The 13,757-nt window shown below is 44.7% G+C and overlaps 1 protein-coding gene across 2 annotated transcripts in view; it reads left to right on the top strand.

Moving 5' to 3' along the window:
* CYFIP2 (cytoplasmic FMR1 interacting protein 2) overlaps positions 1-13,757 on the top strand; it is a 108,655-nt gene that overhangs the window by 14,432 nt on the left and 80,466 nt on the right. For both annotated transcript variants that reach the window (XM_084883911.1, XM_084883912.1), the window contains exons 2-5: positions 1,894-2,033; positions 3,733-3,822; positions 9,318-9,395; positions 11,178-11,279. In XM_084883911.1, coding sequence (XP_084740037.1) covers positions 1,917-2,033; positions 3,733-3,822; positions 9,318-9,395; positions 11,178-11,279 — 387 coding nt within the window. In that variant the 5' untranslated portion in view covers positions 1,894-1,916. The remainder of the gene's footprint in view (positions 1-1,893; positions 2,034-3,732; positions 3,823-9,317; positions 9,396-11,177; positions 11,280-13,757) is intronic.

Raw genomic sequence — 13,757 nt, 5'->3', positions numbered from 1 at the left:
CTGAAACCACGAGATGAGGCCAGGTGCCTGTAGAAGGCAGAGGGGAAAACCGCTCCTTAGCTCTCTGTGTCCCCATTAAACGTGGCCTTGGCTCCTGCCAGAATGCATGACGGGAGTGAAGGTGGTGTGTGGGGTGGAGGTTGTTGAGAACTTGGTGAAGTGTGAATCATAGCTAGCTGCTCAGTCCCATCTGCCCTCCCAACCACAGGCCTGATGGCGACAATAATTTAGAGGCAGCTAGCCCTTGGGGACACTCCAGCTATTTCAGCCCCTGGACCCAGTTCTCGGGTCCTTGGTCCTCTTTTCCCCATTTCCCAGAACTCCTTCCCTTAAGCACACTCATAGCTCCCTGTGATTGGGGTGGGAAGGGATGGTGGGAGGGCTTCTGTGACAGCAAAGTGGGCCTTCTCTTTGCTTCCTTATTGAAATGTGCTAAAGGGTTAGCTTATTATTAATCTTCTTGTAAAGCATTTTTTGGATTTTTGTTCACGTAGTCTACTATTTGTGTTTGAGTTTGCTTTGTTCTTTGCTTCATTTACTAGTATGTCTGCTTTTGTATTATGTCAATCCTTACATTCTCATTGTTTTGGGTTGGGGAAAATTCACTTCATTTAGTTCCACTTTCCAATTTCCTACTGAATGCATTTAAAACATTTATTTATGCTCTCTTTCAGTTCCAAATATTCTATAACTTCTATTTGAATTCCTCTTTAGTTACAAGTTACCTTGAAATGTGTTTTTATGCATTTCCATAGGTGTGGGGTGCTTTTGGCTATTTGCATGATTGAGTTCTGATTTTACTGCACTGTGATCAGTGAATGTGACTGCTAGGAGATCGCGTCTGGGAGAACCTAATGGTCTAAGTCAGGGGTTGGCAAACCGTGGCTCGAGGGCCACATGCGCCTCGCGAGCCACATGCGCCTCTTTGACCCCTTAAGTGTGGCTCTTCCACAAAATAACACGTGCGGGCGGGCGCACACATACAGTGCGATTGAAGGAGTACCCGAATTAAGTTAATAACAATGTACCTACCTATATAGTTTAAGTTTAAAAAATTTGGCTCTCAAAAGAAATTTCAATCGTTGTACTGTATATATTTGGCTCTGTTGACTAATGAGTTTGCTGACCACTAGTCTAAATCATGATCAGGTTTTAGTCTGTTTGAAAAGGAAATGTGGATTCTCTTTGCTGAATTGGGTAACAGTGCTGACTGCATGGAAATCCTCACTGAAACCACTGCACCCTGTCAGCATCCCAGACACAAAAATGTTTATTCATGGCTGATTGGTTTGGTGGGGCTCACAAAACATACCCAGGCCAATGGGTGGCTCTTCACTGTTGCAAATAAGGTTAATATTGCTGGAGTCTGAATTCTTCAGTCCCAGTTGAATTAGCTTGTAAGACCTAGCCTTCAAGTGGATACTCATGGCTATTGCAATCCCGGGCTTTGGTGCTGTGCAATAATTTAGTAAGCATGGAACTGATACATTTTCTCATAAAGAACAAAAGGTGGGGGCTGACCAGGGCCAGTGTCCTAGCATCCTGCGTTATTTGAAGTCCTTTGCCCTTGGCCATTGTGGTTGTGTGGGTGTCACCTAACCCCTCGGAGCCTTGCTTTTCATCAGTCAGCTCTGCGGATATGATACCATGCTGGTCACAGAGGAATGTGATGCTGCTCAGCCGAGGTCATAGACGTAGAAGTGCTTGTGAACCATGAAGAGATCCTCAAATATCAGCTGCAGGTTAAGGGCACCTTGTGAAGAAACAGAAAGTGTGGCCTTCGGGCATGTTAACTTTCTTCATTCTCTGGAGGGAGTCTGAACAGGGGAAGATAGAGAGAAGTGTTTGGAGGTCCCTGACATTCTTCGCAGTGCTTCCCTCCCTTTCCCTCAGTGCGGGGTACGGAAACTGCAGCCATGACGACCCACGTCACCCTGGAAGATGCCCTGTCCAATGTGGACCTGCTGGAAGAGCTGCCCCTCCCTGACCAGCAGCCATGCATCGAGCCTCCACCTTCGTCCATCATGTACCAGGTCAGTTCTCCGAAGGCTCTGGGTGCTCAGGAACCCGGGGAGGTCCCCTGAGAGGATTTGCCCTGAAGGAAGGAGGGGGGGGCGGGGAGACTCTGCATCTAGAAGGTGAAAGGTCGTGAGCTGATGGGGTCCCTGGTGCCCTGGTGGAGCCGAATGTGAGGAATAGATTAGCTAGTAAATGTACACCAGAGCTGTTCCTCCTCCCCGGGGAAGGCTTGTTGATCTGCTCTGACCCCAAATACCTTCCCGGCTGTTCTCGCTGCAGCACCAACCAAGGCGTTGGCAGCTCTGACCTCATGAATTAAATATTGCAATTTAGAAACCCCCAGAGCCTGCCTGGGTAATTACTTTTCCTTCATGTATGTGAGAAGAGCTCTTCAACTCCTCACAGCAGCTAATGGCTCAGGGGAGCCCGTCCCAGTTGTTTGCTTTCGCCCAAGACGGGTGAGCTTGTGCTAAACCATGTCAGATGACAAAGCCGTGATCCACCAGGGCATGGGGGAAGGGCATCGTGCAGCTGGATTCTGCCTTGCAAAACAGCCCCTGGTCTGGGTGTGCAGGGCGAGTATGCCATGCTCAGAACAAAATAAGTTAATTTGAAATTCTTTGCTGTATTTGACCTTTTGAAAGTTCTTGGGCTGCAAACTGAGACTAAAGATAATGCGTAATGTGTTTTTAATTTCATCCAGTGATTAGATTTATGAAGCACATGCCTGAAGTTTCAACCCATAAACTTTGTTTATTCACATTTTCTAACCCAGATTGACATTTTAATTATATGAATATCTTTTAAAAAAATGTTTTTATTGATTTCAGAGAGGAAGGGAGAGGGAAAGGAAAATAGAAACAATGATGAGAGAGAATCATTGATCAGCTGCCTCCTGCACACCCCTACTGGGGATCAAGCCTACAACTTGGGCTTCTGCCCTGACTGGGAATCGAACCGTGTCCTCCTGGTTCCTAGATCACATTCAACCACTGAACCATGCTGGCTGGACAATATCTTTTTTATTATAAGCAGTACAAGAAAGTATAACAAATAAAAATTTTTAAATAAATAAATAAGTATACATTTTTACCATATATATGCATATATTTTTAATATAACGTAATCATACTACATATATTGCTGTATGATTTGACTTTTTTAGCTTAAAATTTATTATGGATATTTTTCCTTAACAATACTGCAGTGCTGCCACATTATTTTTAACCACCATCTAGTACATGGAAGTCCATAGTATGGATATACTATGATCTATTTAGCCTTTTCATGGTTAATGAGCATTTGAATGATTTCCAGTTTTCTCTGTCACAAAAAAATGCTGCAGTTATTACCCTTTACATATGTATCTGCACCCTCAGGTGGGTGTTTTTGCAGCTGCTGGATGAAAGCAGTGTGCATCCTAACTTTTCAACAACCGTTAGGTGTGTAGAGTGTCAGTAAGCAGTTATTCTCAGGGCCCCATGGGGTGACCCTGATGGGAAGCAGATGTGGGCCCTGTCTGTAGGCAGCTCCGTCCAGTGTGGCCGAGTGGGATTTGCTGCAAGGGGGGGGGGGGGGATGAGTGGGTGATGTGGACATAGCTTTCTACAGAGAACTGGTGGCATTTGTTGGCAGCAGTGTGTTTCCTGGGCACCCAGCCACCTTGGACCTGTTTTTCAATAACCAAACGTTCCTGTCCTCCAATTCCCACAGGCTAACTTTGACACCAACTTCGAGGACAGGAATGCATTTGTCACGGGCATTGCAAGGTACATCGAACAGGCTACGGTCCACTCCAGCATGGTGAGTCTCTGGGATCCTGCCAGGGTGGGAGGGGCTGTGAGCAGCTATTCCAGGACCCCCAGCCTCAGGCAGACCCATCTCCTTAAGCCCGTTCTCACGCCTGCCCCAGCCCCTCTCCATGCCCAGGGTCATCCTGTGCCCCGTGTCTTCCAGCTTTGCAAATCCTGCTCCCCTTTAGGGCCCAACATTATCCTTATTCTTCTCTGAGCGCCTATAGCCTTTGGGTTAATGTGTGGTTAGATCCTGCCTTGCTTTATACGTTAGAGATACTTCATACTCTTGAGCAAAACCAAAGGTTTCTCATAAAGGGACGGTGGCTTTGGAATCACATGTTGTTGACTCGGGGAAGCTGGTGACCTACATTGTTCACACGCCAGGCCAGCTGTCTGTCTGACCCATCTGTGAGGAATCGCTCCTTCCCTCTGGGGCTTTCATGGATTTTATTCTCAAGCAGCACTGACATTTGAGAAATTCAGATTCCTTGTTCACAGGCCATGCCTGCAGCTCTCTGGTCTTTCTATATCAGCTGTACTCTAAAACCTGGTCTTACCATACCCCACCCATTTATTTAACAAATAGGGTGCACCTGGGGCCTGCCGAGACCGTGCTAAATGCTGGGGAGGGGGATACAAGGACAAACGGGGGTTCTCAACGAGTCAAGTGGAAGTAGACAAGCTTACCATTTATCAAACACTTTCTGTGTAGATATTTTAAATGCATTGTCCCAGTCCTCGACTCCCTGCACTGTAGGTTCTATTACAATACCCATTTCATGGATGTGAAAACCAATGCTCAGAAAAGTTAAGTACGTTACTAGTACATGGGATCCTACCACTGAGAAGGTCTGTCTGCTATAGACTACTCTTTGCAGATCAATAAAAATGTACAAAGTTAAAGGTAAATGACATAATGACATAGTAAAAGTACAAAGTTCTTTGTTTATGAAGGGGCCTTGAGGGTGTTGGGGAGAGCTTGATGAAGAAAGTGGCTTTGAGTGGGCCTTTGTATTACATATACGTATGTATAAAATATGTAAATACACAAATTGCATTATAACCATATATCAATATATGGTATAATACTTTAAAATGTATAAGGTATGTTCATACATGATGTTATATAACAGCCCTGTGACTTGCAAAGAGATCATTATACCCATTTTAGGGATAAGAAAACAGAGGCTTAAAGAAGTTAATAACAAGTTGCTCATGATCCTGCTAGTAAATCATGGGGTTGTATCTGGAATCCAGGACTTTCTTTTCTTTTTTAAAAACATTTTTCAATTTATTTCAGAGAGTAAGGGAGAGGGAGAGAGAGAAAAACATCAATGATGAGAGATAATCATTGATCAGCTGCTACCTATATACTCCACGCCGGAGCATGTGTCCTGATGGGGAATTGAACCTTGATCTTCTGGTTCATAGGTCAACCACTGAGCCACACTGGTCAGGCCAGAGGCAAAAATTTTCAAGGCTGCCTAGGTTTGGACTGTGAGGCACATATAAAGAAATTCTCTGGTATTTATGGAAAACTAGATAAGGGTCTGTGATATGCTACAGCTTGGATGCCTCACGCTTCCAGAGGCTAAAAGTCCAATATCAAGATGTCAGGAGGGTTGGTTTCTCCCGAGGCCTCTCTCTTTGGCTTGCACACCGCCACCTTCTCGCTGTGTCCTCACATTGCCTTTCTTCTGTGGGTACACACACATATGGTGTCTCTGTGTGTCCAGGTTTCCTCTCATTAATAGAACACCAGTCAGATTGGATTAGGGCCCACCATGAAGGCCTCATTTTAACTTAATCACCTCTTTAATCACCAAATAGAGTCCCGTTTTATGGTCCTAGGGGTTAGGACGTCAACATATGCATTTTGGAGGGACACAGTTCACCCATCACGGAGGGCTTTAATTCATTTAATAAAAATCAAAAGCAATAGAAAATGTTTGTCCATGGGAGAAATGTGATCAGACCTCTGCTTGGGGAGTAAGTTCCATTTGTTAGTTATGTGTGGAATGAGTTGTGAGGCGAATACACTGGTTGAGATAAGGTTATCTACATGGGAGGTTTTAGAGGCTGAGTGAGGGTGATGGCATGAGGGCTGGCTAAGGAAGTGGATCTGAGAGACACTGGAGGGTAACTTCACCACCTGGCTTAACAGTTGGCTTTATAAATACCAGGTCAGGGGCACCAGGCGAGTCAGAAGGATGGGCTGGTTTAGAGGGAAATTGTGTTTTCTATTTCTGCTGTAGCAGGTCACAAACTTAGTGGCCTAAAACAACACAAGTTTATTTGCTTACAGTTCTTTCTGTCAGAAGTCCAGCCAGGATCATACAGGATCTTAAAGTCAAGGTGCTGGCAGGGCTGTGGAGGCGACTCTTTATTTCCTAGCTTTTCCTGGCTTTCATAGGCCACCCACCTTCCTTGGCTCACCCTCTGCCAGCCAGCAGTTCGATCACTCCAATCTCTGCTTCCACCCTCCATCCCATCTCCGACTCGCCTGCCTCTCTCTTTCCCTTATTGGGGCCCTTTTCCTTACCTTGGGTCCACCAGGACAGCCTCCCTCCCCATTTCAAGGTTTCTAACTTAATTACATCTGTAAAGACTCTTTTATTGTGTAGACAATGGTATTCACAGTTCTGGATATCAGGATTCAGGCATGTTTGTGGGGCTGTTACTCTGCCGACACAGGGGTAGTGTCAGTATGGTCTTAGATGGGTCAAGGATAGGGTGCACCATTGACATTCCTGAGTGATGCCCACACCTCACTTCACTCAACAATTTCTACCTTGTAACTGGCTAACTCTTTCTCTACAGTACCTTATCAGCAGCAAAATGTCTTCATTAGATGTTCACCCTCTTATATTTCTCCTGCCTGCACTTGGTAAATCTCTCAAATGACAGTAGAGCCAGAAGAAAGAGGAGTGAGAGGAAGTATATAAACTATGTAATTGACCAGCTACATGGAAAGGTCAAGACTCTTTTTCTGGAGGTGAGATAGGGGCTGAATAAGTGCAGAGAGGGACAGTCTGTCACTACCCGTCCTGAAACTTGAGCTGAACTCACATTGGGTTTAAATCATAGACTTTCAGAATATTATAAAAGTAAAGGACCTTAGAGATCCTTAATCCTGCAACTGCCAACCTGACTGCCCGTTGGGTTCACCTGGAGGGCATTTAAAAATGCCGATGCCTGGGCTCCCTCCCCAGGGATAATGATTTATTTCTAGAAGGTCTTCCAAGTTCCCCAGGTGACTAATGTGCATTCAGGGTTGAGACAGTGATTGAGACCAACTCTTTACCTCCAATGAGAAAACGATGACATTTTTCAAGGTAAAACGTGGGCCCAACAGAGCCAGAACCAGAAATCAAGCTTTCCATGGCCCCACCAGGGTCACCTTCCACCATGCCATTCTGACCTCCATATTGCAGGCTTAGTTATACAACAAACCTGGTTGATGGTCACCTGCGCTGGCCATAGGTCAGAGTCCATCTCATCCTGTTCACTGCCCTTGTCTCAGCATGGAGCGCAGAGCCTGGGACCCTCAGGGCTCAAACATTCTTTGGTTTGAGTGAGTTGGAATACTCACACCTACTGGGGGCCAGTTTGTTGCTAACACGTGGGCACATGTTCCTTATGTTGCTGTCACTTCCCTTTTTTGACTTGTGTTCTGAAGCAACAATAGCAGCAAGAGACCTACACGCTTCACCTTGGTTCTCTGTCGTCTCAAGGGCAACGTGTTCCTGATTTTCGAAGTGCTGATTGAAAGGGTGGAGTTGACGGTGGCATTTGCTGTTGAAAACAAAACCATAAAAAGTAATGAGCTCTAAATTAAATCTGACCTTGTACTAGAAAGGCATTATAAAATAGACATGATATGTGGAGTAAAAAAAAAAAAAAAAGAATAAATCAGTAAGGGTTGATCTTTGTATCAATACAAACATTTATAGAAAACATTTTCTATAATACTCTTTTTTACTGTGTTTTTTAGATATCGTTCATAGAACATAAAATTCACCCTTTAAAGTGAACAGTTCAGTGTATTTAATATATTCACCATGTTACACAACCATCACCACTATCTAATTTCCATCACCACAAAAACAAAACAAAACAAAACAAAAAACACCGTTAGTAGTCACTCCCAATTCCTCTCTCTTCCCATTCCTTGGCAAACACTGACCTACTTTTCATTTCTATGAATTTGTCGATTCTGAACATTTCATCTAAAAGAATTCTACAATATATGGCCTTTTGTGTCTGGCTTCTCTCACATAGCATCATGCTCTCAAAATTCACCCATGTTGTAACAGTATAATCTATCTGCATTTTATTCCTTTTATAGGTGCATACTATTTTATTCTCTGGCTGTACTGCATTTTAAGTTCTCCATTCATCAATTGTTGTCCACTTTTGGCTATTAGAATAATACTGCTGTGAACAAGTATGCAAGTTTCTGTGTATACCCATAGGCATTTCCCTAGGAGTGAAATTGCTGGGTTATACAGTTACCCTGTGTTTAACTTTTTGAGAAACTGCCAGACTGTTTTTCCCCCCTCATAATACTCTTCACTCCCTTTATAGATTATGTAGAGTGTGTGTGTGTGTGTGTGTGTGTGTGTTCCATTTAATTATCATAAAACTTTCTGAGGTTGTTATTGGCGTCATCACTAAATGGAGGATCTTAGGTTCAGTGATTTCCTGATGGCCAAATGGCCGAAGAGTGATGAAGCTAAGATTTGAGTCCAGATATTCGGACCCTGAGTTCAGGGCTCTTTCCATGGTAGCACTTACTAGGTGTGGTGCATCATCACTGTATTTTTCAGATTCATTTTTTGTGCTGTTGTTGGTTTCGCTGTCTGTTCTGCTTTATTTTAAAGAATTGATATTAATAATTTTTCTGCTTGTGAAATAGTCACATAAGCTCTTCTAAAAAAAAGTGCAAACATTATGGTCCTATGTGATAGGAAAAGTGAGTGCCTCACAGAGAGCCTGCTAGTCATATTCTACCAAAATAGCTCTCAGCATACCATAATATACAATACATTCCTAATTACTACTCTTTGTTTAGTTTTTTTTTATAGCCTATCTGCTATGCATACTGTTTTGCTACTTGCTTATTTTCTTGCTAAGTATATCTGGGACAACTTTTGCTGTTGGAACAAATACTGGATCTGTTGTCTTCTTTATGAGGTGGCTATCGGCTTTGAAAACTGCAATCAGTCGGCTTACAGAGCCCTTGGTGTCTGATGAGACCACCTGAGGCCAGTGCTTCTCAAACTTAAGTTGCACCTGGTTGGGTGCGTCCCCTGGGAATGTTCCTGAATGCAGATTCTGATTCTGTCAGCCAGGCAGCAGCCTGGGGCTCTGTATTCCTAACGAGCCAGCCAGGGGATGCTGCTGGTGCACAGACCTCACTGAACCTCGAGGTTTTGGGGCTGATGAGAATCCTGTTGCACCAGCGCGGCTTCTCCCTGATGAGCGTGTTTTGCTTTTCAGAATGAAATGCTGGAGGAAGGACACGAGTATGCCGTCATGCTGTACACCTGGCGCAGCTGTTCCCGGGCCATCCCCCAGGTGAGACTGTCCTTCCCTGGGGGCTCTCCTGCGGCCAGGGGGCGCCGCCACCCTCCACCTCACTGCATTCAGGGAGCTGAGCTTCTCCAGGTGGCAGGGAGCAAAGCTAATCCAAGGAGGCATGCTGAAAACCTTGAGAGAGTTTCCCATAAAACGGATGCCAACTTTTAAAAAATTGTTCAGTATACTTTATTTGGAAAACAGTGTATGCTAACTGTACAACACCAAACCATTGCAGGAGGGTATAAAGTAAAAAGCAAGACATCCCCACCTCCTCACCCCACCACCCAAACCCACCTCCCAACCGAGCATGATCGCTATGGACATGTGTTGCTGCCTGTTCCTCTGGATCTTTCTCGCTGTTATCCTGAATATTTCTATTATTATTATTATTTTGTAAATAATTATTTACAAAGCGTATGTTGCTTTTTTACTTATATAGTTCTGCCACTGGATTTTTTTACACTTTACTAGTATTTTTTAAACATATATTTTTATTGATTTCAGAGAGGAAGGGAGAGGGAGAGAGAGATAGAAACATCAAAGGTGAGGGAGAATCATTGATCAGCTGCCTTTACCACACCCCCACTGGGGCCTACAACCTGTGCATATGCCTTGACCGGGAATCGAACCATGACCTCTGGATCATAAATCGACACTCAACCACTGAGCCACGCCAACTGGGCTACATTTTATTATTTATCAATGACATTTTTTCATGTTGACACATACAGATAATATGTGTGTGTGTCAACCAGCATTATAATTGAATTTCATGAGTTCCATTTAATAAAATCCACGAGGCACAGATGTGTAAAGAGGAACAGTTCCTCACCCTTCATTTAATCTTAGTCCCCCAGGGTAACTACTTACTGACAGTTTGGTTTGCACCCTTTTGGATTTTCTATGCCTGAAGCATATATGAACAAACAAACAAACACATACTGTTTTGTTTAACAAAAATGGGACTAAGTGACACTTCCTGTCACTAAGGGACACAGTCCTGTCACAGTTTTTACCTGTCAGTTTATGGTGGCATGCTGTCCATGTCAGGTGACATAGATCTGTCTCATTCCTTGTTACATAATGATATTGAATTGAGCGTATCATATTTTATCCTTTCAATCACCTGGACATGGAGCTTGTTGCTTCTACTTTAAGAATTTCTAAACAACAGTGTGAAGAATGACCTTGAACTTACCCTTCTGTCACTCGTCAGTTTTGGCTGCTCTGTTAGCAGTCCCGAGTGTGCGTGCTGTGAAAACACCCACCACCCACCATGTGGTTGTGATGTGTTGAAAACGGTTGGGCAGAGCACACGGGTTTCTTGGTGGGCCTGAGTGTGACTGGGGGGAGGGGGAAAGAAGGAGTCTGCCCCGGTTGTATCCAGAGTAGTGGATGGAATATTTTTTTATCTGCCAGGAATTTGGCAGGGCCCCTTTGGTGTCAGAGTGAGGAAAGGCTGCAGGAGGGAGACCTTACAGATAAATGTGGACGTGTGTATAGCGACTGGTCACAGTATAGAAAGACTGAAGGGATGGACAGTTCTGTTCTTGGGACCAGTTGGTTTCTTACCTGCAGCCAGTGTCTGGGAAGCAGTGTCGCCCCCAGTCAGTCCCAGTAAACAGGGCTACCCCAGCCTCCTCTCACCAGGGTGACCTGGTCATTTATCATCCTGGACGAGGTGCATTCGAGGGTGAAAAGGGGGGCATTAATAAGTCAACAGGCATGCCCCGGGGCTGCCTGAGTGGATCAGGATGTCTGAGACCCCTCTGCCCACAGGTGAAATGCAACGAGCAGCCCAACCGTGTGGAGATATACGAGAAGACGGTGGAGGTGCTGGAGCCGGAGGTCACCAAGCTCATGAAGTTCATGTACTTCCAGGTGAGGGGTCTGTGAATCTGGATCAGGAGACTAGAGAAGGCCCCTGCCCTTCTACACACACGGGTCTGGGTTTTTGTGCCATGTTGCTTATTCATTCAGTCAATACGTTTTGGGTGCCCCTTACACATACCCCGGGTGAGCAAGACAGACAGTTGCCTCCCTTCCTGAAATTTCCATCCTAGTGAGCACAGGAGTGTGTTCTGGGCAGGAGGAGAGGCTGACAATAAACAACAAACAGCAATTCTCAGGGCAACAATTCTCCGTGAATAAATAACATTTTAAAAATCCTTGGGGTGCAGGGTGTCTGCAACATGGGTGCAGCTTCAGGGACAGCCTCTCAGGAGGTGGCATGTGAACTGAGAAGGGCTGGTGGCATGTGTGATGAGAAGGGCTGGTGTGTGATGGTCATGTGTGATGAGAAGGGCTGGTGGCATGTGTGATGAGAAGGGCTGGTGTGGATGAGGGTTTCAGGCAGAAGGAACTGTGAAGGCCAAGCCCCTGAGGCCCAAAAAGGCCGGATATGTTTAAGAAACAGAAGGAAGCCACGGAGGCTGTAGGGTAGGAGAGGGAGGGATAAAAGGTGAGGCTGGAGCAGTAGCCAGGGACCCGCTCAGACAGGGAACTGCAGGCCATGAAGTAGGATGTGAAAACAGTGTGCAGATTTTATTAAATCACCACAGAAACCACTGGAGGTTTCTAGTGACACGATCTGCCATTATTTTTTCAAACACCTTCCCTATTTCTTTCTCCCTTTCTGTCTCTTCTGATATACCTACTATTCTAAAATTGTTGTGTTTCACATTGTCCCACAGCTCCCTTAAGCTGACCTCCTGTTTTTTCATTGCTTTTTTTCTTTTTGGTTCTCTAATTGAGGGATATTTTCAAATCCGTCTTCTAATTCACTGATTCTGTCCTCAGCTTCCCTATTGTGTATTCCTTCCAATGTATTCTTTGAGTTATGTCATTCTTTATCTCAGACTCTTCTTTTTTCATAGTTACTATATCTTTTTTCATAGTGTTGAGCATTTTTAACATCATTACTCTGAATTCTGTTTCAGATAAATTTCTTTTCTTTTTTTTTTTTTTTTTTAAATATATTTTATTGATTTTGTTCAGAGAGGAAGGGAGAGAGATAGAGAGTTAGAAACATCGATGAGAGAGAGTCATCGATCAGCTGCCTCTTGCACACCCCCTACTGGGGATATGCCTGCAACCAAGGTACATGCCCTTGACTGGAATCGAACCCAGGTCCCTTCAGTCCCCAAGCCGACGCTCTATCCATTGAGCTAAACCGGTCCCGGCTCGGATAAATTTCTTATCTCTGCTTCATTTATCTCTTCTTCTGGAGAATTTGATGGTTCTTTCATTTGGGGGTTGTTTCTTTGTTTCCTCATTTTGGTTGTCTGTTTGGGTTTGTGACAATGTTTTAGGTAGATCTTCTATACCTTTCAATCTCTAGTGCAGGACAGTGTTTAAGGCTATTTCTGGCTAATTTGATAAGGCAAAGACTCAAAGCATTCAGACTAGACTAATAGGATTTCAACTTGAATTGCCCCCAGGCAGTCATCCTCATGTTTGGCAAGAGTTTTTTCAATAGAGTGGGCAGTTGCTTCTACCTGGAAGCTAATTGTTACTTTTAATCTTTTAAGTGGCCTCAGAGCAAAGTGTTTTCCAATAGGGTGTGTCTACTGTCTTTCCCCCAGGCAAAGCAGATGTCTATGTGGGAAAGATGGCCTCTGCTGAGTGAGGGAATGACTCAGCCCAGGAAACTTGGGGTATCTGCCTTCTGAGCTCTATCCCCCAAGTCCTGGGTTCTGCTCTCACAGCTCCAGTCTACTTCACTCTCTCTCTTGCCAGAGCACAAGGTGGTTAGCTCCACAGGGAATTTTTGTGCATTGGCCCTTTAAGAGGGCACCCAAACTTTCAGCTGCCAATTCCTGGCAGACAGCACCCCACTGCTTTTCACAGCTAGATGTTATGTGGGTACCCTCCTCAGTTTGGTGCTCCCTGCTTGGGGAGCCCAGCTTTGGGATTAGATCCCAGAGTTCTCAGTAGCACCCCACCCCCACTGCTGAGATATCCCTCCAGGACTTCAGTTGCCATCTGTGGATGCCCGGCCAGCCTTGCCCCTCCTACCAGTCTTTATGTTATCCCTACCTTTAGTCCTTGGGTATCAGGGTTCTCTCCTGTGAGTTTTCCCTAGTGACATGATCTGACTGGTGGGTTTACAACATCCAGCTGCTCGGTGGGAAATGGAAGGGAGGTGGGGGCAGCACAGATGTGAGGGGTGGGAGGGGATAGGAGTGGCAGCAGGAAGACCAGTTGGGAAGCCAAGAAGAGTGATCATTAAAGGAGAAAAAGAGGAAAAAGACAGTCAAGGGCTTTCATGAGGGCAAGCTAAATTTAAAAAAAAAAAAAAAAAAAAAAAAAAAAAAAAAAAACCCACAGAGGCAGCTGGTTAAACAAATAACCAAGGAA

The sequence above is a fragment of the Pipistrellus hanaki genome, assembly GCF_964339955.1.
Source record: "Pipistrellus hanaki genome assembly, chromosome: 5".
Classification (NCBI taxonomy): domain Eukaryota; kingdom Metazoa; phylum Chordata; class Mammalia; order Chiroptera; family Vespertilionidae; genus Pipistrellus; species Pipistrellus hanaki.
Note: the sequence above shows the minus strand (reverse complement) of the source record. Positions and strands in the feature narration are given on the sequence as shown.